The following is a 25,244-nucleotide window of genomic DNA, read 5'->3' as shown; positions in this document are numbered from 1 at the left end:
AGATGGGAGTTGCTGCTACCCTGTTTGCTGTTCAACACTTGAAGGATAGAGCCTCGTCAATCTGGCGCTGCACAGTGGCTGCGGGGCACTGGTCAATTGGGCAAAATAAATTTCTATTCTCAGATTTCTATTTCAAACAATAAAATAACAATTTTTTTTTCATCCCCACACCCCACCCCTCACAGAATTGTTATGACTTCGAGACCATCGACCTCACCAAGCCTCTTGATATCGTGGAAGAAGAGGAGCTTGAGAGGATCAGTGCTCTTCTCCAGCGAGACAACCTGGTTCGGGGGTTGGGTGTGGTGGAGCATGTCTACCGCCTTCTGCACTGTACCCCTGGCACAGTAGGTGTTATGAAAAACGCAGATAGGCAACCGAATGTAAGTACATTTATTTGCCCATTCATTCATTCATTCATTCATCCATCCACTCATTCATTTGTATTCATTCAGATTCTTTTATTGGTATATATGTAGGAAATTTGTTTTATTGGCATTACAAATACAGTACATACATCATGAAGTATGATATTCAAAACATATATATGCCACCTGCCACCCTAAAAACAATAAGTCGCCCAAAATTAATTTTGAGACTTTTAGTGAGCTTGATAAAGCTCGTCCTAAGTTTAAAATGGTGTAAAACTTGTCAAAATTAATCAAAATAACCTGCACAAGTACTTGATTGAAAGTAGAAAAATTTTTGTGACAGGTTCAGAAAGAAAGGAGGAATCAAGGTTTAAAATTCTAGGTTCATTCAGGCATGAGGCATGCACACTGTACAATCTCTATGAAACGTCCAAGTTGTCCTGGAAAATATGTGTGTCTTGTCTTTTATTGACCAGTATAACTTCAAATTTTGACAGAATGAAGGAGAAAGAGTTTCTGTACTTTCATATAAGTTAAGTTAACGATTCTTGCTTCTTAAGACCAAATTATTGTTTAAGTTCTTAACAGAGAACCTTCACTGGCGACTTATATTTGGTTTTGGGGTGGCTGGTAACACATACAATTGCTGCAATACCTAGAATTTGACGATGTCCTTCAAATTGGCAACATTGATTTACATTTTACTTCCATTAATAGATCCTTGCTGCCAGTGTGCTGAAAAAAGTAGAAACTGATGTAATTGGTTAAAGTTAAAATTCCATTCTTGAAAGTCATTTCGTTTAAATGTCTTATTGGTAGTTGCGAGTTCTGCACTGACAAATGAAACATGATGAGCTCATTTGAACATGATTCATTAATAGTCAGAATCGTGATCAAATCAAAGCAAAAGAGTGAAAGTAAGAATTTGCCTTCTTTTCTCTCCTTTTCTATGAGCTTGCTGTCACATTCACCAGATTCCGATGAATGTACACTGTCTAGCTGAATAAAAACTTTCTTTTTGCTTTAAAAAAATCAGTCATCTAGTTTGAAGTTTTGATTGCCACAAAAAGTGTGATCAGTTTTTTAGTTTGGCAAGGGATTCTTTACACCGAAAATACTGCAATATCTTGTTTTATGCACCACTTAGGTAGCACAATTGATGTGATTGAAAATTCCAGACTCTCACTTTGGACTCCGTTTGAAATCGATGCGGCTATTTTTTTTTAAAGAATTATGTGATTGTGCTTGTTTGTAAGATGAAAAAAAAAAGAAACACTTCTTTTACGCATTCTTATATAAGTGAATGACATGTAAATGTATACTGATATTTCCAGGCCCAGATCTAGCAGGATTAGACAATTCATTTTAGAGGCCGACAGTTCAAAAAGAACATGGCCCCTAATATGGTATTGTGTTCAACCTGGCTAGATCCGCCACTGGATATTTCTCCGCAGGTACAGTTGCAGATGAAATCAATTGAGAGGGGGGAAAAATAACAAGAATATAGCAAATCTGTGTACTAAACATTGGCTAAATACGATAACATTTACTGCATGAACTGGTGAATCTGGTAAACCTAATTTGCAATATACATATGTGCAATTGTTGTTTCTGTGGTACTATTTTTGCGTATTTAATTCTTAATTTGTCCTTCTTTGTGTCTGGTTTCTTTTTGTCAACTGAAATTTCCAAAGGTGACCTCTCCACAATACAACCATTATTCGCAAAACAGCTCTTGTTGTTAATAAACAAATAGGAGAGTAGGGATTAAAGAAGTTATTGGTGATTGTTATTCTTTGAGAGGCAACATATCAGTCAACCAGCTGTCACATTTTAAGGGTCCAGTATAACCTACAACTGAAACTGATTGAAAATGATTTACCCACTTTTATAATACGCCAGAAACTCACAAAATCTAAAGCCATATTGATTTACATGTACATAGCTTTGAAAAAAAAATCTGACTATACATTTAGCAGACTTAAAAGCTTAAGATTGTATGTATTCAAATGATTTTTAGAATTAAAGCAAATCCCTTCACCTTATGTCCAATAATTCAAATAAATATCTAACCCTTTCATGCTCTGGACATTAAACCTAGTTCTGTGACGGTCTTACAAAGAGTTTGATTGATTTGATCAATCGCAACTATGGAAAGCCACCAAACTCAACATATATACCGGTAATGCATGTTTGTTAAAAAAAATTGAGGTATGATGTATATTCATAAATTCATCGATTTATTGACAATTTAGTGTGTCCTCCTTTGTTTACAATGGACATTTTGCAAATTTCATGTAGAAAAAGTTATGACACTGATGGATTTCCATAGAGATACGGTTGATTGGATCAATTGTAACTCTTTGTAAGACGGCCCTGATCTCCCTCTTTTACACTCACTTTTTGTACCTTGTATGTCTTTGTCACATTATCAGTGTTATTTCAAAGTATTTTTCTTTACTAAGTTATAGAAAGTACTGTATAATTTTCACGCTAAGAATCTGCTCTTTCAATCACAGTTGAACAAATAAGAAAAGTCAAATTCATGGCTTGTTTGGTGATGGTGGGTCACAGTTAGCCTTCTTGTCACCAAGATAAGGACCAGCTCTTATTACATAATCTAACTGTGACTTTTGAATTTCTTATATGCATTGTAATGGCAAAAGCAGGAATACCACAGATTGGCTCTTGCTTCATCTGCACCTTACTGCAACAGTGTCCTTGAAAGACGTATGAATTCGTACCTCCATCTAGACAACCCTCCTTACCACAAACTGCTGAATCAGCCTTCTAATCATAACAGAAGGTCTAACAGCAAAAGCAACAATACTGAACCAACAACAAGACCCTCCCTTCGCTCCGAGAGGCGGACACCTGCTAATTATATTCCAGAAGTATTCTCATACAACATGCACAAGCACTCCTACTACCCAACAGAAATGCACGTGTCCAAGATAGAAACAGTGAGTGACCCGACCCTTAGTGGTCAAGGTGCCAATCGGGCGAGGAGTCAGGACCCTCTGTCGCTTGCTTCTGGCAGTGATCTCTCTAGGCGTGTGACCGAAGGAGGAAGATTGAAGGATGGATCTAAGGAGAGTGGGGGAAAGGACAAGCAGCAAAACAACAACAGCAGTCATCAGTCGTTGCCAGAAATGCACTGTGTCTATAGAATGGACAGGGCATCCCAGAGGCCGAACTCGACGTCCCGTCCCAGGCTGAGTGACGGAAGGGCAAGGGTGGTGTGGGACGAAGACAAGAATCCAAAGGATGCGATGAATGGTGTATTGACTGTTGAAGCTTTGCAACAGTGGGTCCCTGATACCAGACAGAGAAGGGGCGCCAGGGAGCTCATGACACCGGAACTTAGTCTCCAGTTCTTGAATGTCTGTCAAAAGAAGATAGCAGCCAGACGTGTCAAAAAGATTGAGCTGGAGGATCAGCAAACAAGCTCATCCAGTGGATTTGTGAAGAAGAAAACAAGTGCAATTCCTCTTCTAAGCCTGAGAAACCCTGCTACCAAGAAGAATCAGAATAACAACAGGAGTGGCCTTTCCATGGAGGAATGTCAGCACCTACCAGATGTTTCTTCGAAGACATCGTTGAGCTCATTGAAATCTGTCTCAGGAACAGACTTACTTGTGGAATCTCTGAGTGACATTGTATCAATAGGAAACGTTTCAGAGGGAATATCCCTGCGGGAAGAAGATTCCAAGAGACCAGCAGATCTGGAACACAACCTTGGAATGAATAGAAGTCTCCCTGATGTCATATCAAGAAATTCTTCAGAAAGGAGTGTGCATCTGTCTGAAGATGCTACAGCAGAAGTTGATCTGGGAGAAAAAGAACATGGAGTTCATAGAATTCTTGAGAAAGTTACATCAGTAAGAAAACCCACAGAAGTCGTTTATAAGTGGGAGAATTCCTTGAGTACAACAGGTCTGAAAGAGGATCCTGGAGCCTGTAGAAGCCAAGCACAGAGATGGGGCAGAAGGGTAGCGCCTAAAGAACAGATCAGCCCCAAGAATGATGAAACGGAGGTAGAGAACAAGAGTTCTTGTTCAGCGTTGATTCTTCAATGTTTGATTGCATTTGCAATGTTAAAACTAACAAATAGTTCTTGTTCCTAGTTCATCTTCAGATTATTGCAAGAGAGAATGGATGGTCTCCTTGATGTGGATTCTGATGTCATTGGAGACTTTGGAATTTACTGAAAGATGTTTTCCTTTTTTCTTTTTATTAAGCTCTTGCTCATTTTCCCTTTTTGTTCAGGTTCATATTTGAATATGGTTTATTATGCACGTTATTTACAGTACGTTTCAGTTTACCTGTTGAACCAAAAGCGGAAAAGAATTAACCTTATTCCACAGATTTTCAGCCCTTTTCAACAGGCATTTGTAATTTTTTTTGTTCTGTAACCTGGTGAAATGATAACTGCATGCACAGGTTTCCATTGGTGATGCGATAAAATATGTGGTGGGACATGTATTTCTATGCTTTCCCTCTCTTTTACATCCTTTCTCACTCTCTATTTTTCCGATTGTGTAGTACTCTGCATCCTCAAGGAATTTTTCGAGCCAGGGTCTGAGTTACAGTAATTCTCTGTCCCAGCTGATGGGACACACCGACCCTGCATGGTGTATACCGAACGTACAACCATTCAGTGAAAAGGTGATGGTGTTTTTTTGGATATAGTAATAGCCCAGTTTGCACAAAAATGCAGTGGTTTTTTGAACAATTGGCACGTTTCACACAGATCCTGCACTCCCACCCTGTGGTGATCCTGAGAAAACCAGCACTTTGCAAAACCTTAACCCTTTCTTTCCCTAACCCTATCCCTCTTCATGGTTTTGAGTGGCAGTGGCATACAGATGGGGGAGGGGGGGGGGGGGCTGAAAAAAATAGAAAATGAAAGAGAGAAGGGTGAAATTAATTATTTTCTGAATATTACTGTATGTCAAAAACTATCACAAGATTGGATTTTTGGATAAAAATGTCAACATTTTTGCAAGACACGCCATATCTGGCCCCCTCAAAAATTTTGGCTTATTACGCCTCTGTTGAGTGAGTGGCATTGTTAACTTGTAAAATGATGGAAATAATTGCGTGATGAGAACAACTCCCACTAAGCACCCCATCCTCCTACAAGCCCTTTCCTTACCCCTATGATATAACTTGTCTTAAATGTTGAAATTAAGATCCACAGAAATGGACACCCTCAATCTAAATTACTGTATTTAAGATCTTATTTTTATTGTTTTAGGATTTCCAACTGAATACTTTCGTTCAGTCTGTGATGATCATAGGTTTGACAATTACTATTTTCAAAAGTCATTGATTAATTTCCATGGTGCATTTTGAATTTAGTGTACCCCCAAATATGACGTACTTCCTAAAACACTAATAGTTTGAGTTACTTTTTCTTTTTTACTTATCCCAACTGCTAATACCGAGTTGCTCTAACCTCTTTTTCCTGTTTGGAAAAATAATCATGTTTTATAATTAACGAACAGCTTTAAATTTTCAGATTAGTTATTCGGATTCTGATGTTTTATATGCATTTTGTGTTTCATTTCATCCAAGAAGATATATGGTGAAGATGACGTAATGTCCTTCCAGATGAGAACAAAATAACATTCTTAATATTCTATGTCTAAAGATTGCAATACACTTTATTGATATGAAATTAATTCCTTTTTACCTTGTTTTGCCTATTCCTACATGTACTCTAACAAAACATTAATTGTTAGCACATGAAGATGCTTTTGATACAAATATATTTCTACTGCTTGTTAGAAATAACAAAAAAACACAAGCATGTAGGAATGTGCTGAGATCATATGCTTAAAACGAAAACTATGGAATGATCGTAATCATGCAATAAGAACCATTATAAATAACAGGAACACCATATTTCCCCCGCAGACACAGACTGTGAACCATAACGTCCAAATGGCCAAGACCCAGCCCCAACCTCCGGGAGGAATGCCTTGGCCCACTTCGTCAGCTGGCCGCAATGTCCGCACGTTAAGCCAGCATGCGGACCAGGCAGGGATGATCAACGGTGCGGGCGTGGCCCCCAACCTCGCCGGTCAACGACAGCGGTTCCCGTCTCGCAAGGGCTCCCAGCACACGGGCAACAACTTGGTGATTGCGGAACAGGACTTTCAGAATCTTTCACTCATGGACAATGAGAGTTTGCGTGGGAGACATGGTAATATGAACTCTACAGCGGCTGCGGCCGCTGCCTTGGGGCAGGGAGATTGGAGGATAATGGATGGAGGATACGCAAGAAGGATACTCAGTGCAAATACTGGACAAAGAAGAGAAACTGGTAGGCATACATGGCTGATTTTAAGAACAGGGGCCTGTTGCATAAAAGGTACTATTATAGTAACTTTGCCATACATTCACATCCATGAAATCCTTGATTCTGATAGGCTGTTGAGTGTTTTTACAATGGTAGTTACCATTGGATGGCAAAGTTACCATAATATATTAACTTTTATGCAACGGGGCTCAGGACTTTGTCTTCAATTATAGTTTAGATTAGCGATTCAACTATTATTGGCCAAAATATAGAAAGAAGTGTTCATGTTTTGTACTTTCTTTAATTCTTTCTGGATGCTTATGTGGTTGGAAAAAATTACTGTACAGGTACTTGTCGTTTTTGGTAGTTTTGAGTTTTAAAATACTTATTATAACACATCTGCAGGAAGAAATTTGTGTTGCATTCAGCTTGTCCTGGTTATTAGATTATTGATGCAATTAGTTGTTTAGCTTGAAATCCTACACAGGCAATTTTATTTTTAAATGAAAAATAGTGGCTATGATTATGCATTATAATTTCATTAAGTACCAAAATCACAATGACATCCTCAAAATTTTTTAAACAGAGCAGATTGCGTCGTATTCGCTCTTTACAATGCCTTCTTTGATAATTTAAGATATGAAAGAAAATGCCTCCTGGTTACCTCATGAAATACTGGATTAACTGAACAGATACAATGTAAGTCGCAACCTAATGCTCCTATTTCAATTCACTTTAAGGTACATGTAATATAGTTGCATCAAACAATTATTTCATGAGAAAGTCTTAAAAATCAAGGTGAATTGTCACCCCATAACCATAGATCTAGATCTGGTACACTGCCATAAACTTATCTTTGTGAAATCATGAAATCTCAGCCGAAAACTGACAACACTTATGATCACTAACACAGAAGAGCATATGTGGGACAGTGTATAAATATTGTTTGGAAAAATACCCAACATTTCATGGAATTCAGTGTTTGTTTTGCTCATTTCTCATTAATTTCAAATTTTCTTTGAGAGCCATTTGACACACATTTGTTAGTATACCTGTACTTACATTTATATATTATACATACAAACATTTGGGTGGTCATTTTATTGGATTCCCTTCAAAATCATTTTGAGATCGTAACCACAACTGGCATTTGTCTTTAACAGGGACTGTGCAAGTACGGTTGAACACGAGAGGCGGAGGTGGGAGCAACCTCAATTCCACTACACCTCCTCCAGGCTTATATACTACCAACAATAACTTCCCAAACCTTAAAGTAGGACCCACCGGTGCCAATACTTCATCAGGTGAATATCTTCTACAGTTATAGCAACGGTTAGAGTCGGTCATCGAGGGGCGAGTGACCAACCTTTACCGTTTTGGCCCCTGTTACTTTAAAGCTGATATTTGTAGCAATGGAAATGACCACGATAAAGAGGGCTCGCCAGTTAATAGTTTGTTAAAATTAAATTCAGATATGGAAATTCCATATCTGTATTCAAAGCCATTAATGAAATAGGACCGTGAAGTTAGGCCCCCAACAGTGCCCACCTGCAGCATAGGAAAATTTTTGAAGTGAAAATGATTAGGGACAAGCAAGTAACCAGGGGGGGTGGGTTGGGGATTAGATCCCCCTTGTCAAGAACAAGAGAATTTAATATTGAAGAAAAAGGAAAAGGGAAGAGAAGAGATCGAACCCTCAAATTGGAAACCCTGACTACGGGGCTGAAGGATAACAACGACAGTGGATTCTACCTGCTATTCACCCTAAGAATGTGGCCCTGATATACTGTACAGTTTGCCAATGGTTTATAGTATTTTTCAGCAGTGTAGATTATGCCTTTTTTTCTGCCTTAACAAATTATACAGACTATCTATTCAAAGAATCAGTCCCCCCACAAAAAAAAATCCTGTGGTCTTCTTTCTGCATCCTATGATACCAGAATTCTAAATCACTGGCGTAAATCCTTCCGTCACACTTATTGTTTTGGGGGAATGATCTATTGTTCCACCCCCCCCCCCCCCTGAGCAATAGGTGTGACTCAAGGATTTACACCATTGTTCTAAATGAAATTGAATGGGTCTAAAGGTTAATTTGAATGTTGTCAAAATTGAGGGCTCACAGATTACATCCCATTCCCTGCTTTTAAAAAAAAGAAAATCCTTCTCTCGTGCTCCATGCAGGTGCAATGATTAATCTGTCTGTCGTGTCCGGTCCAGCTCCTGTGGTCCAAAGGCCTGACCTAGTGAGTGCAGGAAGCACCAGAGGCACCGTCAGCAGAGACACCATCAGCAGCGCACCGGATCCACAAAGTCATCCACTAAGGTAGGCAAACAGGAATCTGTCTTGATACCCCACTTCCATAATTTAAGCTGTACTAGTTCCTCTAACCACCATGCAGGTTTTGTGACTCTTGCATCATGATCGAGCCTGCAGATGAGACTATATGCCTGGTGTTGACACCTGGTGTTGGTGTTGGACTGAGTCAACACTGTATTGAGTTGGAGATGGGACTGCCCTCACCAGGTGTTACGCTAACAATATCCTTGTTCTGTGTTGGAGCTAGGTTAGGCCGATTCCCGCTCTCATTAACACCAGTACCAAAAATTTATCACTTTGATAGCATGATATGTTTGTGTCAATTCTGCAACATTCTTTTGTTTATTTATACAAATATATAGTATATTAGAAAATAATGAAAACTTACACTGTATATAAACATTTTGTGTACATGTAATACTAATGGATACAAACTAAAGCAAACATAGCTTGAATAAATTGCGGTGTTACTGGTGTAGTATTTATGTGTTGAGGAAGTTTCTGCTGCCACAAATGGTGTCATTTGATAGCAAAAGTCCCTGGCTTTGCCCCTGTTAATCACCTCTGTCCCTTTTAATCCCCTCTGCCGCCAAAATGTATTCATCATTTAAAATTTTGATAAATCCTTTAAAAATACTGTTGGTGGTGGAGCTTACAGGATTCCAGTATCCTATTGTAATCTTTCAATGCTAAATGAATTCAAACTCGCATGAGATAATCTATACTAATTATCAGAAATGACCAAGTAATTGAAGCTGTGCTGCACCAACAATAACAAATTACTAAAATCTACTAATCAGAAAACAGCACGTCCCACAAATAAATGTTAATGGCATTCTAGATGAGGATAATTTGAAAATTACCAGATCTTATCGTATATAGTTTTATAATCGTATAATAGCATGCATTTTATACAAATGACTTTAATTGATTGATTTTATGTGATATGGTCCATTGAACACAGGGATAGGAGCTGATGATGGTGATGGTGATGTTAATGATGGTGGTGGTGATGATGATGATGGTGGAATCAATATAACACCTACATGTAATTGACTCGCCAGATTGCTGGGAGTTGAGAGTCATGTAGAAATGAATATTCATATAGATTAAAGAGGAATATATTGAACCACTACCAAATTGCAGCGATATCCAGCAATATGAATAGTACTTGTAAATGTACAAGTTCTGTCTCTGTGCTTTATGAATTTTTTATCTCATTGGGTTATTTTACACAAATACATTTAATGTGGAGAAAAAAAGTAAAAAAATGTCTACATCTTACCCTCTCTATGGCAGAATCAGCTTAAAAGCCTTTGATGCTTCAACAGTAATGCAAGTGAGCATAAACTTTCATGTAGTCTCCTTGTGATTTTCGTAAAAGGGTGATTTTCTGTAGAATAGAAGGTGTTCCTGAAGGCCGAGTGCAGGCAATTTTGAAAATAGTAACAAGTAACATGTTGAGACTGGTGAATTTTGCAGTATAGGCAGGCTAATTGTGAGTTAGGAGCTGTAGGATACTAACTCTGCTGTAAAGGAAGGTCTTTGGCATTATCTGTTACCATGGGAACTACAGTGTACGGTACACTAATTCGAGGAAGTGTTCTTGAAGGCCGAGCGCGGGCAATTTTGAAAGTAGTACTTCGCAAATTTTGAGCATTTGATGAATTTTGCTGTACAGTACAAGCGAGCTAACTGTGAGACTAATTGTGAGCCGAGAGCTGGATTTACATGAAGGTTACTAACATTGATTCAAAGTAAAACTGCTATCGAAAGTGTCATTGACACCGTTCTCATTATACATTCTAAAACTACATGTAGTTTACTGGAAATCGGTTCAGGAAACCAGTTTGGAAGATAGCTTTGCTAGGTGTTCCCATTTGATCAGCTGAAGGTGGTTTTCAAAAGAAAGTGGCCTTGTTGCTATTGGAACGCTCTCAGTGGGGGTGACATGTTCCACAGGAAATTCAATTAAACCGCAACATAGATATTCTACACACAGTGAGGAGTAGCGTGCTCAAAATGTGCAAGGATTGCTTCCTGAAGAACGGTTGTGTCCTTATATACATGTATGCTAAAACCAGTTTAACAAGGCAAAGTGATCTTGAAAACTACATTGCGAGGCGGTTTTCCAAACTGGTTTGAAAGATTGCCTCCAAGACCGCTTCAACTGTAATTGCACATTAAGATAGTTTCCAGTAAACTAGTTTAAGGGCGGTACTGAGACAGGGGGTCATTGACATTTTGTTTTAAATGCATTTAACTGTTGAAACAACATGTACATGCAGGGTAGAGGTACATCAACCTAAAGAATCATTTATTGCTTGCATGTGCTTTATGTGTATTTCTGAGTTTTATGCAGCACTATGTATAGCTTGATTGTGTAGCCAACAGCTGAGGGTTCAGTGTTAATTAACTTTAAGTATAAACATGTAAATCATTAGTGAAAAATCAACTAGGCAGTTTGGGATATCAAAATGGTGGTTTTAAATGAGCTTAGTAGAACAAAGTTTCTGTCTTTTAGTAACTCCCGTAGGAACTCTGCAGGGCAGCTTTTTGCTAGTAAACGCCAAGCTGGTATACTAACTAATTATCTAGGAAACATTTTATGTCTAGGTTTATAATCAGTCATAATGGCTGAAGTTATAGATGACAGATCCTTACTCTCGGGTCTTTTTATCAAAGTGGAGACAATGGCAGAGTGGGGATTCAAACTCACAACCTTGCAATTATGAGTCCAATGCTCTTAACCACTGGACCACACGACTTGTGTGACAACTACGTTAATCTCTGTATGGTGTTTCATAGAGCTGTGTGTAAATATTATGCACTACCTTCATGTAACAAATGACTGGAATATAAGGTGCAAAAGAAAGTGCTTCATGTTTTTCATATTTTGATAATTTGCAACATTGTAATTCAAATCAAATTCTCAAGAAAGTGCACAGTATGTAGTTTGTGCTAAAATGTGTGATAATAGTAAATAATAAAATAGTTTTTATATGCCATAATCCAGTTAATTTGAATAATGTCAGTTTACAAATTACTTTATGAAACTACAATATGAGGGGTCCATTTCATAAAACTTGTTATATGATAAATTTACAAAAACAGTTAAAAGCTACTGATATCATTTAATCTGATTGGCTGATCAGTATGTAAATTTGTCATTGAGTCTTTACGAAACAGACCCTGATTTGGTTATGGAAAATAGATAAATTGTCAGTGATGCTATTTTTATTTATAGAATGCTATTGCCTATTTACTGTTTTATTAATTTGGTGGAGGCTATTTTAAACTCAGAAGCATTTAATACATGTAGATCAAATAAGTGTTAACCCTTAAAATAACCTAACACCCAGGACTGATCAACTAACCAGAGAAGAAGTATGGGATTTGTCCCGCATGGACCCCAAGTCCCCCGTCTATCGCACCTTGAGTGGCCTGCTCAAAGAAAGACACAAGAGACGTATGTCATTTGACTTTTGCCAAAAAGACAGACAATTCCATCTTGTAACTTTAATTCATAAAAGCATGCATAGATGATGAATGCAGTTTGCAGGTAGATAGGAATGTGAGAGAAATGTAGATAATACATGTAGATTTTGCAGTGAAGCAGCATGACTTTCTCCTCTGACCCTATAGAGTACTGAAGTGATGACATCACAACAAACTTTCTGTAGCATTTCAGCATTTTTGATACCATGTTTTGGTAGAGCATGATGACAAACCACCACTACCAAAATTTGGTGAGAATCGGTCCATGGGGGCCTTAGATATGACCCCATGAATACATAATTAGCCCCATAGAAGTCAGTGTGTTATTCGTCTGGTTCTACGTGTAAATGTTAGGAATCAGGTCAATTATAAATTGACTTCAATGTGACTAATTATGTATTCATGAGGTCTTTTTGGGAGGCCCCATGGACCGATTCCCACCAAATTTGGGTTGTAGGGGTTCTTCATCATGCTCGATCTACCAAAATATGGTATCCAAAACGCTGATATGCAAAACATGAAAATGTATGACGTCACACTTCGGCATACAGAGCTTTGTTTCTGAACTCGTTCTTTTTTAACATTTATACAATACATGTAGTGCTTAATGCGTCGGAACGACGCGTCTAAGTGCTTTACAGATATATCATTACCTCGGTCATCGGATTCAATCAGTCATTCCCGCACACACTCCCCAGGGAATGGAGGAAATAAGATACATTTACATTGAATGAAGTACATGTAGTTTTCAGACACAAGAATACAAAGGCCTACATATACTTGTATCCTGGGGGGTGTTTCACAAAGACTTAAGTATGACTCAGAGTCGCACTTAAATGTCTAGTTGCGCGCAGTATGAAAGACATGACAGCATTGGTCAGATCATGCCAAGAGGATGCGCACTACTGCGTATTGATCAATAAGATTGCGCGTTGCATTATCATGTACGCGTTGACATTTAAGTGCGACCTATGTCATACTTAAATCTTTGTGAAACACCCCCTGGTCCGCATTTTTGGTACACGAGTAAAGTTTGAAAGGGTCAGGCCCAAATAGAGTGTAGTCTGCAGTGCTTTAGTGTTGCTTTAAGTTCAGCACCATTTATGGAGCACAGAATGACTAAAATGGGGCGCTGCAAAACGTGGGTCTATTTTGAAGGATATTATAAAAGAGCCATTTAAAGAGCTTCTGCATTTCATTTCTTTCTACAGTCCCTTTAAAATACAGACTTCATCACAAATCAATTAATACTTTCTTTAAAACGTGTTTATGCACATTACATGGGCAAGGATAAATTATCTTCTGATTTTTCGCTGTGTATCAATTTTTGCTTTCTGATTCTGGTAATTACTTGTGAGACGCCCTTTAAAATATTTCGCTCTAAAATAATTCTGCCCATTTCCTTTTGGAGGGTTATTTTCTGCCTTAAATATATATATAATGTAATACTCTCTTCTTCAGAGAAAAAAAAAACAAAAGGTATCTCTTTTAGCTTGAGATGTACTGCTGCTTACAGCTACTTATCCTCCAAAAAAAATTGTTCCATTCACCAACAATTGTAATTATATTGATAGTATAATAAGAAATTGGTACTTAAATAGCGCATAATCAATTTAAATTGCTCTATGCGCTTTATACAAATTGCTCTCCAATGTTTTACTCCAGAAAAAATAATCGAAGGTGAATTGGTAAACTATTTCATAATTTCAGTAAAGCCATTTAATCTCCATGGTTATTAAGCCTTTATGAAAAGGTGCATTGTTTTGCTAAGCCAATGTAGAGGAATAACAAATGAATAGGAATAATCCTCTTAAGTTGAAGCAATCTTTTGTTCAAGATTATACAAAGCAGGTATTATTCAATTCAAGTTTATTTTTCTCTCTGCATAAAATGAACAGATGATAAAATACATGAAGAACAAAGTATGCATAACATCAAAAACATATTTGTTTACAAGAAAGAAAAAAAAATGCATTGTGAGGGAAGCAGCCAAGGAGAGAATTTCTCTATAATACGATCAACCCAAATTACTTTAAAAAGAATAACAATTATTGACAATATCAAAAGATACACAATGTAAAAAAAACATTAAAAAACATTACAAAGACACAGAGACACAAGTGATATGACTTAGATTATATACAAACAAATATTTTCAAACATGTTTAATTATCATTTATGAAATTTCTAAAGTGATGTTTGAAAATATTAAATGAACAATATGTTTTCAAATTAACCGTCAAAGAATTCCAAAGTAGTGGACCACGAAAGAAAATAGATTTGTGAGAAAGTCAAGTTCTTATGTTAGGAAAGTCAAAGTTTGCAGCATTTTTAGTAGGGTATTCATGAATATTATAATTTTATTTAAAACAGTTAAATAAAAAACGAACAGTTAAAAAAAATGATGCTAAAAGACCTTTAGAATATAGATACATAAACAGTCCCATTTCATATTTGTACATATCCTGAATATTCAAAATTTTAAGAGAATGAAAAATAGAATAAGAATGGGCATAAAAAGGGAAGTTGTTTATAATTCTGACTGCACGTTTTTTAAGTTTATGTAATATCTCTAAATAAATGTTCACAAGATATTAAAACAATTAAATGGTTAATTGTTACGTGTCTGTCACAGGTCTTATTTTTAAAATAGATTTGTGCACCTCCAAGGTCCCTGGAGATTTGCCTTTGGCATACTCACGTGTAGAGCTGCCAATTTGTACGATTTTATCCTATTTAGTAAGATTTTAAAAGGGGAAAAGTGACACTATATAGGATTTTCCCCCTTGAAACTTGTGTAAGAATGATTTCTGGTATGTTTTACAAAATCTTACATAAAAATAGGAGTTTAGGATGAAAATAGGACCAAAAAATAGGATTTTTTCACAATTAATAGCTCTGTGTGAAATATTATATCATTCAAGCCTTTTTATAGTGATACTCTATAGTATGGTAATGCATTTAGTTATATACCTGTATCAGCAAGTGCGCAGTAAAAAATGATATCATGTCTTTCTTTTTCCTCATTTTGCTAGTATGAAAAAAATACTTTAAATCATTTATTTAAATACTATGCCTGTCACTTTTCTTCCGTCCTCAATAACAACCTGTTGGGAATGTCGCCCTCTCTTCTTTCGCTACCATTCCTAAATTAACACTTTTTTAATTAATGATTAATAATGTGTTCCATTATAGCACGTAAAAATCATCTAACTTTCCAAAATTAACAAAACTAATAATGAGTTTGTGTAAAGCAGAAAAGTAATATATTATATATGTGCTAACAATTATGGGTCTCGTAAATGCTGGTAACTTTGCCGTCCATTGATTACTTCCATGGAATCCTTGATTTTGATTGGCTGTTGATTACTGTCACCATGGTAGTTATAATGGGATGATGCAGTTATTATCATTCAAACTTGGCCTAAGTCCTGGAGATCTCATAATTTTCATAATGATAGATGTAGAAGAAACAAGGCGGCTTTGTTGAGATGTATTTGTGAACTTTGTTCCATTCGCAGTGCAGGGCCTGGTCTTACAAAGAGTTGTACGATTAGGTTAATAAAGGAGATTGTGCAAATCTCCTAAAGAAAAAATTATGGTGGTGATGGATTTCCATATACTAGTACTTGAGATTGATTGGATCAATTGTATCTCTTTGTAAGACGGGGCCTTGATTTTAACTGTGTAATTGTAATGGTGTTGTCATTTTTAAATTGTTATTTTCAGGTCAACAAAATCGCAAAGAATAAGAGGAGCTTCCAACACACTTAGGCTAAAGGTACGATATTAAATTATTTTTATTAAAGTACATGGGAACTACAGATTGTTGGAAAGATAAATACAATTGTGAGATTTCAAGTTCTTTTCCTTGTATTTAGAGAGAATACTTCAGTACTGCCTGGGACTACTTCGTAAATGCATTCACATTCAATCAAAGCATATCACCCATTCAGCTTATTTTTTAATTTGGGGGGTGACATTTTTTGACTAGTCCCGTTCATGTATTTCTGTGTGCAGGGCAGGTGGCTCTCACAATACTTCAATTTCTTATTGTTTGGCGATTCCCAATTCTTGCAAACAGGAAAAATGCACATTAATTCTTTGATGCATTAAATTGAATATTTTCAAATCACTTTGAGGCAGTCTCTCGTGATTTAATATCATGAACCAGAACTGAAGTTTACTTTAACCCTCCATATATTTGAACTTCACCATCAAATTTGTACTAGACACTTCGAACATTCTGAGAGAAATTACAGTCTTTCAAATGCATGTCCCCAATACAGTATAGTAATATTTTTTTTGTGCAGAGTTCCATAATAGTTTAAGATTATAGAGTCGGCTCTAGCCAGGTTAAAGACAATATTTCGGAAGCCATATTTGTTTTTGCACAAGAGTCAGCCTCTCAAAGCTACCCTGTCTAATCCAGCTGAATCTGTGCCTGATTAGGTTATATTCCATGCTAGAAAAATCAGCCATTTTCACAACATTTTTCAACCTGCTGTCCAAACGAACGAAGAACTTCAATTTACTTTGTGCTAATATTAAAGCACTACTGGGTTGACACACAAAAAACTGGCAACCTACAAAAATATGTCGTCCATAGGTGAATTAGAGCTTAAAATGTTGCGTGTCGTACGAGACATTTCTGCGTACGACACACGACATTTTCACCTATAATGTACCCATAATAATTTATTTTGTGTTGGTTATTAGTTTTTCACATGACTACCCGCTACAGCTTTATCATTGACGAAAAAGAATATTTTATTACTCGAGCATTCGGCTAGGAAATTGTTGTCAAAATGTCCCGTACAACACGTATGGAATCGCCCATATGTGTGACATGAATTCTAATATTTGATTGATGCAGTCCCATTCTTGTTGAAAAAGTTATTGATCATCTCTCTCTCTCTCTCTCTGTTTTCCCACTTATCTCTTCATATTTCAAATACTCCACAGCAACTAGAGCTTAGAGAAACCCATGCAGTTGTCTTGAGTTGACGACATCATGCAGATGCTGAGATCCAAGGCAGTGTAGTTTGCTTATGAATCTAGTGACAGTGCAGTGGTCATCCGAGTGAGTGTCTTCACAAAGACCGACTAGTCTTCTGTAGGATGTGGTCCTGCATGGAGATTCAACTGGAAGCAGCAGCACCATAACTGTCTCGTCGCAAGGTTTAATTGTGATGGTTTGTTAGCAAGCCATTGAGTCGAGCTTCCTTCCTCAAGATTAGCCTCTGGACATGCTACAATATCCATTACCAGGGGCCCGTAACACAAAACTTAGCTATGATCGTAGAACATTTCTCTATGATTGATTCCATATTGACTGCAGTGCACAATCGATCGTGAAAATAAAGCTTACGATCAATCGCTAACCTTTGTGTTACGGGCCCCAGGTGTCAAACAAAGGGGCCAATCACAAGTACTTGGATGATTTGGAATGAAGAGAAGGTCACAGGACTTGCGGTAACCTTGCTTGGATCTTTTCCTTCACCACTTGTCTGGTTCAAACTCCGTATGGAAGTGGAAGCAACGGATATGTGAACGCATCGTTTGCATCACTGAGCCCTGCACCATGGAATGTGACGTTTATAGCGGCTGGGTGCTGATTGGTCAATTGATCCAAAGTCTTTGTGCGCTAACATTGCAGGCAAAATGTTTTTTTCCAATGTTTTTTAAATTTTCATTATTTATTTATTTATTTTTTTTTTTTTTGGGGGGGCAGGGGCTATGTTTCACAGCTCTATCTAAACTAGTTAGCAACTGATACAGTACCAGTTAGTTTTGTGATGGGTGTGTTTCAAGAAAATTATGGTCAATCGCAAATATATTTTTGGTCCCCAAATCAATCGTAAGTCTTGCACTTGGAAATGACTGAAAATTTATTAGCTAAAGCTGAAATTTGAAGATTGATGCAAAATATGTGATTGATTACAAACATTTCTTGCATTTCACCTACCCCCCCCCCCCATGAGTTATTCTAACACTGATAAAGAACATTATCTTTGCTGAAACCAAATCCCATTGTTTTGGGGGATTTTATAGTGTTTATGTGAGGCGTGGGAGGAGTTTTAGTAGTGTATACTGCAACCTTTCCTATAAACCTTTAATAGCTGCATGTTTCTTGAAGCCAGAGGTATGACGAGCTTTGCAAATGCTGTGTGACAATTTCACCATCCTCTAATTGTTTTTTTTTGGGGGGGTCCAGGTTGAGAAATCTTGAATATAGCAATTGTTCGATGTCATCTCCGTATTCTTTCATTCTTGTTATCAAGTGCACTTTTTCATAGCCTTGTACCTGTGTGAATGTATTCAGTAATTCTGTCTGTCACTTGTTGTCTTTAAACTGAAGAGTATGCACCTTGCACCTTCAACCAATCGTTTAAGGTGCAAGATATTTATGATACAAACTTTTCAGAAATAAACTATTGCACATCCTGCATCTATAGGTTTTATTTGACTTCGAAGAAAAGCATAGCTGTTACCAAGCAACCAAAGGACTGATATCTAGAGGTCCTCACCGAGGAACCTTTAACTTAGGATGAATGAACTACCAAAGTGCTTAAATGTATTGGTTTTGCTCCAAACATGGGTTACTGGGTTATATTATATATTTTTAAATTCCCAGTTAAGAAGAATAAAAGTTGCCTTCCATGTAGAAATGTTTTTGTCATTTTTTTCCCATCATTCTTCAGAATGTTTATCCCACCAAAGATATTTACCATGTACCTTGATTTTCTTACAGAGAAACATCGTCTTTCAATATCATTCACTTCCTTACTCCTACATGCCTTCCACTATTGCAAGTAATTCAGTTGCAGTCGTTTGAAAGTATCAATGACAAATTTGTGATAGACGGATCAAGTTTTAACTTCACCAAATCAATACATTCTTTCGGCTGCAAGAAGCCATCCAGCAGTCAAGTGCATATTTGCATATATTAACTACATTTCCTGATTAATTTTAGGATTTTAAAATGACATACAATCGATTGCAAGTTATTTGCAATGCGCTTTTTGCCATAGCAACTGAGAAAATGACGCTTACTGCGTATGCACATTGCATATCGTGTTCGCATCAGTATTTAAGTACGACTCTGCGGTCTGATTGGCTGGAAGTTGGATTGACCTTGCGATCCAGTTGTAAGGATTCGACATGTCAAATCCTTACTATTTTCCTTGCGATTTGTCTCTGACCTGTCTGCGACTCTCAAGCTGACAAGAGCTTTGACGTCCCATTTCCCTTCACTCAGTTGCAGACCAGTCGGGTCGTAAGGTGTGCGGTGGCCTTAAAACTCACTATGAAACCATGAAAGCAGAGAATACAATAAGTTCAGTTACTTTTATATGGTGCATGGCAGACCTGAACAACCTTAACTTCAAAGCATTCGACTGAATCATGTGTGAAGATGTATGATGTCGCATATTTTAAGTTGAGGGGAGGGGGGGGTGATCCAAAGGATCCCCTACCCCCTTAAAAGTAGGTCGGTTGCTCAAATATATGCCAGTGGACTGAACAATGGGTTTCTTAGTGGGCCGAATCTCTATCATATCTTTCAACATTCCGTTCAATTTTCTATTGTGGATCCAAAGGTCTGTTTGAATGTGTGTCTGTGATGTGTGTGTTTCTGTAATGAGTTAGTCGTGAACAATGTTAAATGTATTGTTTGACTGTCTTGTTGATGCCCAATATGAAAGTGAAAGATTGGAATCGATGGTGTAATCTGTAGTTATGGGAAGTTTGTTTTGGTTTAATTAACCAGTTTATTTTTTCTTCTTTGAGGTCCAATAGTTCAAACTTTTAATGATTTTTGCAGTAGTGGGGTGAATATATCAGACCAACTTTAAGTAGCAGAAAAATTCTGCTGATACGCATTGTACTGTACAAAAGTATTTCTTATAAAAGGAATGTAGTGTTGACAGTGCACCTTTTGCTTTCAAATATTTTCTCAGTGTAATAAAGAAAGATTTTATTTACCCACTCAAATTCTCTGTCCTCCAGAATGCAAGACTGAACAATATTTTCAGTAAACCGATTATCTATTTTTCATTACCGGCCGCAAGAAACGTTAGCACAACTGACAACGGGCTAACGGACCCTGTTACGACCGGTTATATCGCAGCTAAGACAACCCATATGTTATAATCTGAAGAAAAAAAATAATATAAGATTTACATAACGCACATATCCACCTTTGGTAGGTGCTAAACACGCTCCTACATGTATATTATATATTACCCCGGCTAAGCTAGTCTACCGATTCCGGTGCGCACAGCTTTTTGAGGAATTACCTCCTGCCGGTGCCCGTTTACCTCGCCTAGGGTGAGTGCAGCAAAATGTTGGTAAATTTCTTGCTGAAAGAAACACGTCATGGCTTGGAATCGAACCCACGTCTTTCAGATTGAATGACGAGAGTCTTAACCACTAGACCACGATGGCCCAACACGAAAGATGTGACGGGGCCTGCTGTTAGTGTGCTAACAACGTTTCTGTGTGGCCTTTACTGGGTTGAGAGTTTTGAGTAAATTGAGTAAAATAGCGCCATATCATAATGTAGCTTATTTTAATATAACGCTAGATCATAATGTAGCTTATTTCAATATAACGCTAGATCATAATGTAGCTTATTTTAATGTAATGCTTTAGAATAAACACACTTCCAATGATAGTAAACACAATAGTGATTTCCCATTTTAAACTTAAGATTTTACCATTTTACTCTTTTATTAACAAATGTTTTTGAAGACCTCAAAATGATTATGGAAATTGTCTTATGTACATTGCAATGCATAGAAGAGGCGAAAATTATATATATATTTTTTTCAAAATTATAGATGATCACTCCCTATCCACTTCCATTATTACAAAATGTTTCCCAACTAAATTTGCCTTCTTGTATTCAGCCTATAAAAATGTTCCATCCTTTTCCGATTGTGCCTTGTTTCTTCATTTTTGTATACCCGCCATTTTATGATATTTGACGAATCTTGCCAATATTAGCGTATGTGGTGGTTTTCCTTGGTAACATACATTATATCCGTCCAGAGAGTGCATGTTATATTTTGTATTATTTTGGTTATTGCAATTTCAGTATTCAGATATGTAAATGTTTATGGGATTTATCACTATATATGTGTGTATATTTTAATGTTTAATGTTTTATTTTCCTTTAAAAAGTCATTGATAACTTTACGAACAGACTTATGACACATCATCCAGTATTTCTATTGTTTTTTTTTTTTATCCTTGCACATGCAATACATTCCTACTAAAACATTGTCATTGCACTTATTTCTGTTTTGAACATAATTTGCAACAGGTTATTGAGGATTGATTCATTTCAAAATGGTGGTAGCAATCGGATGTGGTTTGCAAATGATCGAGAAAACTCAGAAAATATATCAAGATTGCTATATGAAAAATTGCTATATGAACATAATTAGCAACAGGTTATTGAGGATTGATTCATTTCAAAATGGTGGTAGCAATCGGATGTGGTTTGCAAATGATCGAGAAAACTCAGAAAATATATCAAGATTGCTATATGAAAAATTAAAAAAGAACTATTTTTTTAATTTTTCTCCCGGTTATAATACTGTAAATTTCTGCTTGTATTTGTAATTTGTCTTACATTTTCATTGGATTTTTCTGTTTTTTTTGTTTTTTTTTTTCAGCAGAAAGGATTTCCTGTTATAATATGTGCCTACATTATACCCCCATGTCCTTAAAGAAACTGCATATTTCCTAGTTGCTTTTTTTTCTATAATTTCAACTTTGATTTTATTTTCTAAAGGATTGAGAATTTTTATTTGAATGGGATATAACCAGTTTGTTTATCATTAAATTGTACTGGGCTCAGTTATTTTTTTTTTGTATCTTTTTTTAAAAAGATCAGATTTAACAATATTGCAACAACAAAATAAATTTGGAATTCACCCTTATTGCCGTATGTAATAGGAATGTGCAGATTTTAGCTGATTTTAAAATATGTTTGTTAGTAGTCACACTTGTGAGGATAGATACATGCAGGTGCATTATCTCTTGACAAAATTGTAAATTTCTAATAAAGATTGAAATATTTTATTGATGGTAATTTATACATAGCAAAATGTAATTTTCAGGGACATGGTTCTCCTACATTGTATATTGCAATTGTAAAGCCTGATTACAACAAGCAAATAAATCGATGATTTATGTGAAGCTTAACAGGGAATGTGTGGGCTTTCTTGTTAAGTCTTAATCTGACTTTCAGATGATTGTGATTGAGTGTTGTCTGGTTTTAGTGATACGTGTAAATCCTGGTGTAGTTTGAGGTGGGCTTATGTCATCTTCATCGCCTCCTCCTCCGTTGTTCCGTCTCCTTCTCTCAACGTCTTTCTTCATCATGCTCTTCTTATCGCTTTCTTCTCCTCTCATCCTCTCGATGTCTACTTTCACACCTTCCCTTCTCTTTCTCTCCCGTCTCATCTCTTCTACTCTCTATCTCTGTTTCTCTTTTCCCAGCACTCCTTTCCCACGCCCTATTTTTGTTTTCATTTTCTCTTCCTGCGTCTTCCATCCATCTATCCATTCATCCATTCGTTCATCCATCCATCTATCCATCCATTTATTCATCCATCCCCTCTCCAATTCAAGTTATGTGATTTCCTAATACAAAAACAAAAAGGAATGCATTCATTGATTTATAGCCGACAGTGAATAATCTATATTTCATACATGTAATAAAGATGTGCATAATGAATCCATTCTTTACAATTAAACATTACCATTAATCTCCATTGTGTTCACAGAATGATAATGCATAAGGCGTTGCATGCAAGAACCTTGCGAGCGATTGCAAGACAAATGTAGGTCCTTAAAAAAATTGTCGATTTGAATCAAAAGAGAAAAGTCAAACAAACGGATAACGCTGAAAGTTTCATCAAAATCGGATGTAAAATAAGTAGTGAAATTCTAGTTTCCCTTATTTTTTCACAAAACAATTATGTGTACAACGCAGTGACATGCAAATGAGAGTCGATGTCCCTCATTTCTTTTGGTTTTTGTCTCGCATGCATAGCAGAGCGAGACTATGTCGTCATAACTTAGAAAGTATTTGGACCTAGCTCATGAAACTTGGACATAAGGTTGATAGTTTATCACTGAAGATCCTGCCTGAGTTTTAGGTCACATGACCAAGGTCACTTAGGGTCAACGAAATTTGACCTTGCTGGGGGTATTTTGTGGAATTACCATCATAACTTTAAAATTTTATGGATCTAGTTCATGAAACTTAAACCTAAGAGTAACCATGTATCCCTGAGTATCGTGTGCGTATTGATCAGGTCACATTACCAAGATCAAAGGTCACTTAAGGTCAATGAACTTTGTCCGTGTTGGGGTACTTGTTGAATTGGCATCAGAACGTAGAAAATTTATGGATCTAAACATGTAGTTCATGAAACATAGATATAAGGGTAATCGAGTTGTTTTGCACATGTCTTAGGTCACATCATAGTCAATAGGTCATGTTGGGTCAATGGACATATAGTATTTTATTATCATATGAGTGTTTGCTTCTGTGAATAATTATTCAATAGCTGTTTTCAAAGTCAGCACTGCTGCTATATGAATCACATCATGCAGGCGAGACAGCCAGAGGCGTTCCACTTATTTTTTTTATTGTTTGAATTATACAATATTCTTTTATTTTTACAGATATGACATTAAGGACCAATTTGAATGAACTGTAAAAAAATCAGTACCACAATGTTTATACCACATGTTCAGGGAGGGGTCTTCGTTTCACAGGACAATGAGGACAAAATGATAATATTTCTTATTTTAAAATACAAAAGAAATAGTGGGTGACGTCATCAGTCCCCTCATTTGCATACCAACCGGGATGTGCATATAAAGTGAAACTTTAAAAGGTCATAACTTTTTTGTATTATTTTACATCCAATTTTGGTGAAATTTTCAGTGTCATGCTTGTTGGATTTTTATCTTTTTATTCAAATGAACTTTTCATTGGGGTGGACTTGTACTTTAAATCAATCATAGATCTTTCAATTATTGCAAATGTACAATATTGATTGCGGGTCTACTTATTATCAACAAGTATACATTGATATGCTTGAGTTAGAATTGATCAATCATTTGTGAATTTGCAACTGAAATTTGTAATTGAGTGTAAATATTTTCGTCAACACCCGTCAAGTTGAATAATGAGACATACAGGGGATTTGTAATTATTCGAAACTGCGCTCAATTATGTGCATTGAGCAAGCCCCCTACAGAGTCTCAACTAACAATTAGTTGTAAATTAGCTTTTGCAAATGATTTTCAAAAGAATGCAATGAAGCCGTTGAAGTGCGATGTGTGACTTTGTGATATTGGAATAATTACAAGAATACAATAATACAAGAAGTCTGAATAATACTAATATCAAGTTATGTTACTTTCCTTACATGAACAAAGGCAAAATGGTGTTTGCGACAATTTTTTTTTCATTTTTGTATTTTGAGCAGCATCGCAAGCTGAAATGGTCAATTAAAAACACCAATTATGAAAATCTTTTTGACTGAAAGGAAAGTAAATAGAGAGAAGTGGGGGGGGGGAGAACATAAAATAAAGAGAGAGAGAACAATAGAGAAGGAGAGAGATATAGAGGGATTTTTTTGATTAAAGAATTGATAAGACCCAAAGTAATTCATAAATTGACTCGATCGAAATGGAAAGCAGCATAGTCCTTGACATATAT

At 36.5% G+C, this 25,244-nt stretch overlaps 1 protein-coding gene across 1 annotated transcript in view; it reads left to right on the top strand.

Moving 5' to 3' along the window:
* The window catches only part of LOC121415213 (tubulin polyglutamylase ttll6-like), a 34,893-nt gene extending 16,726 nt beyond the window's left edge, over positions 1 to 18,167 (top strand). The window contains exons 13-19 of the mRNA XM_041608381.1: positions 186 to 383; positions 4,917 to 5,039; positions 6,294 to 6,702; positions 7,842 to 7,982; positions 8,860 to 9,001; positions 16,223 to 16,274; positions 17,459 to 18,167. Of these exons, the coding sequence (XP_041464315.1) occupies positions 186 to 383; positions 4,917 to 5,039; positions 6,294 to 6,702; positions 7,842 to 7,982; positions 8,860 to 9,001; positions 16,223 to 16,274; positions 17,459 to 17,500 (1,107 nt within the window). The 3' untranslated portion in view covers positions 17,501 to 18,167. The remainder of the gene's footprint in view (positions 1 to 185; positions 384 to 4,916; positions 5,040 to 6,293; positions 6,703 to 7,841; positions 7,983 to 8,859; positions 9,002 to 16,222; positions 16,275 to 17,458) is intronic.
* Positions 18,168 to 25,244: the final 7,077 nt, after the last annotated feature.

Source organism: Lytechinus variegatus, chromosome 5 (genome assembly GCF_018143015.1).
Source record: "Lytechinus variegatus isolate NC3 chromosome 5, Lvar_3.0, whole genome shotgun sequence".
In the NCBI taxonomy this organism is placed as follows: Eukaryota; Metazoa; Echinodermata; class Echinoidea; order Temnopleuroida; family Toxopneustidae; genus Lytechinus; species Lytechinus variegatus.
The sequence above is the reverse complement of the archived record's forward strand: the minus strand, read 5'-3'. Positions and strand labels throughout refer to the sequence as shown.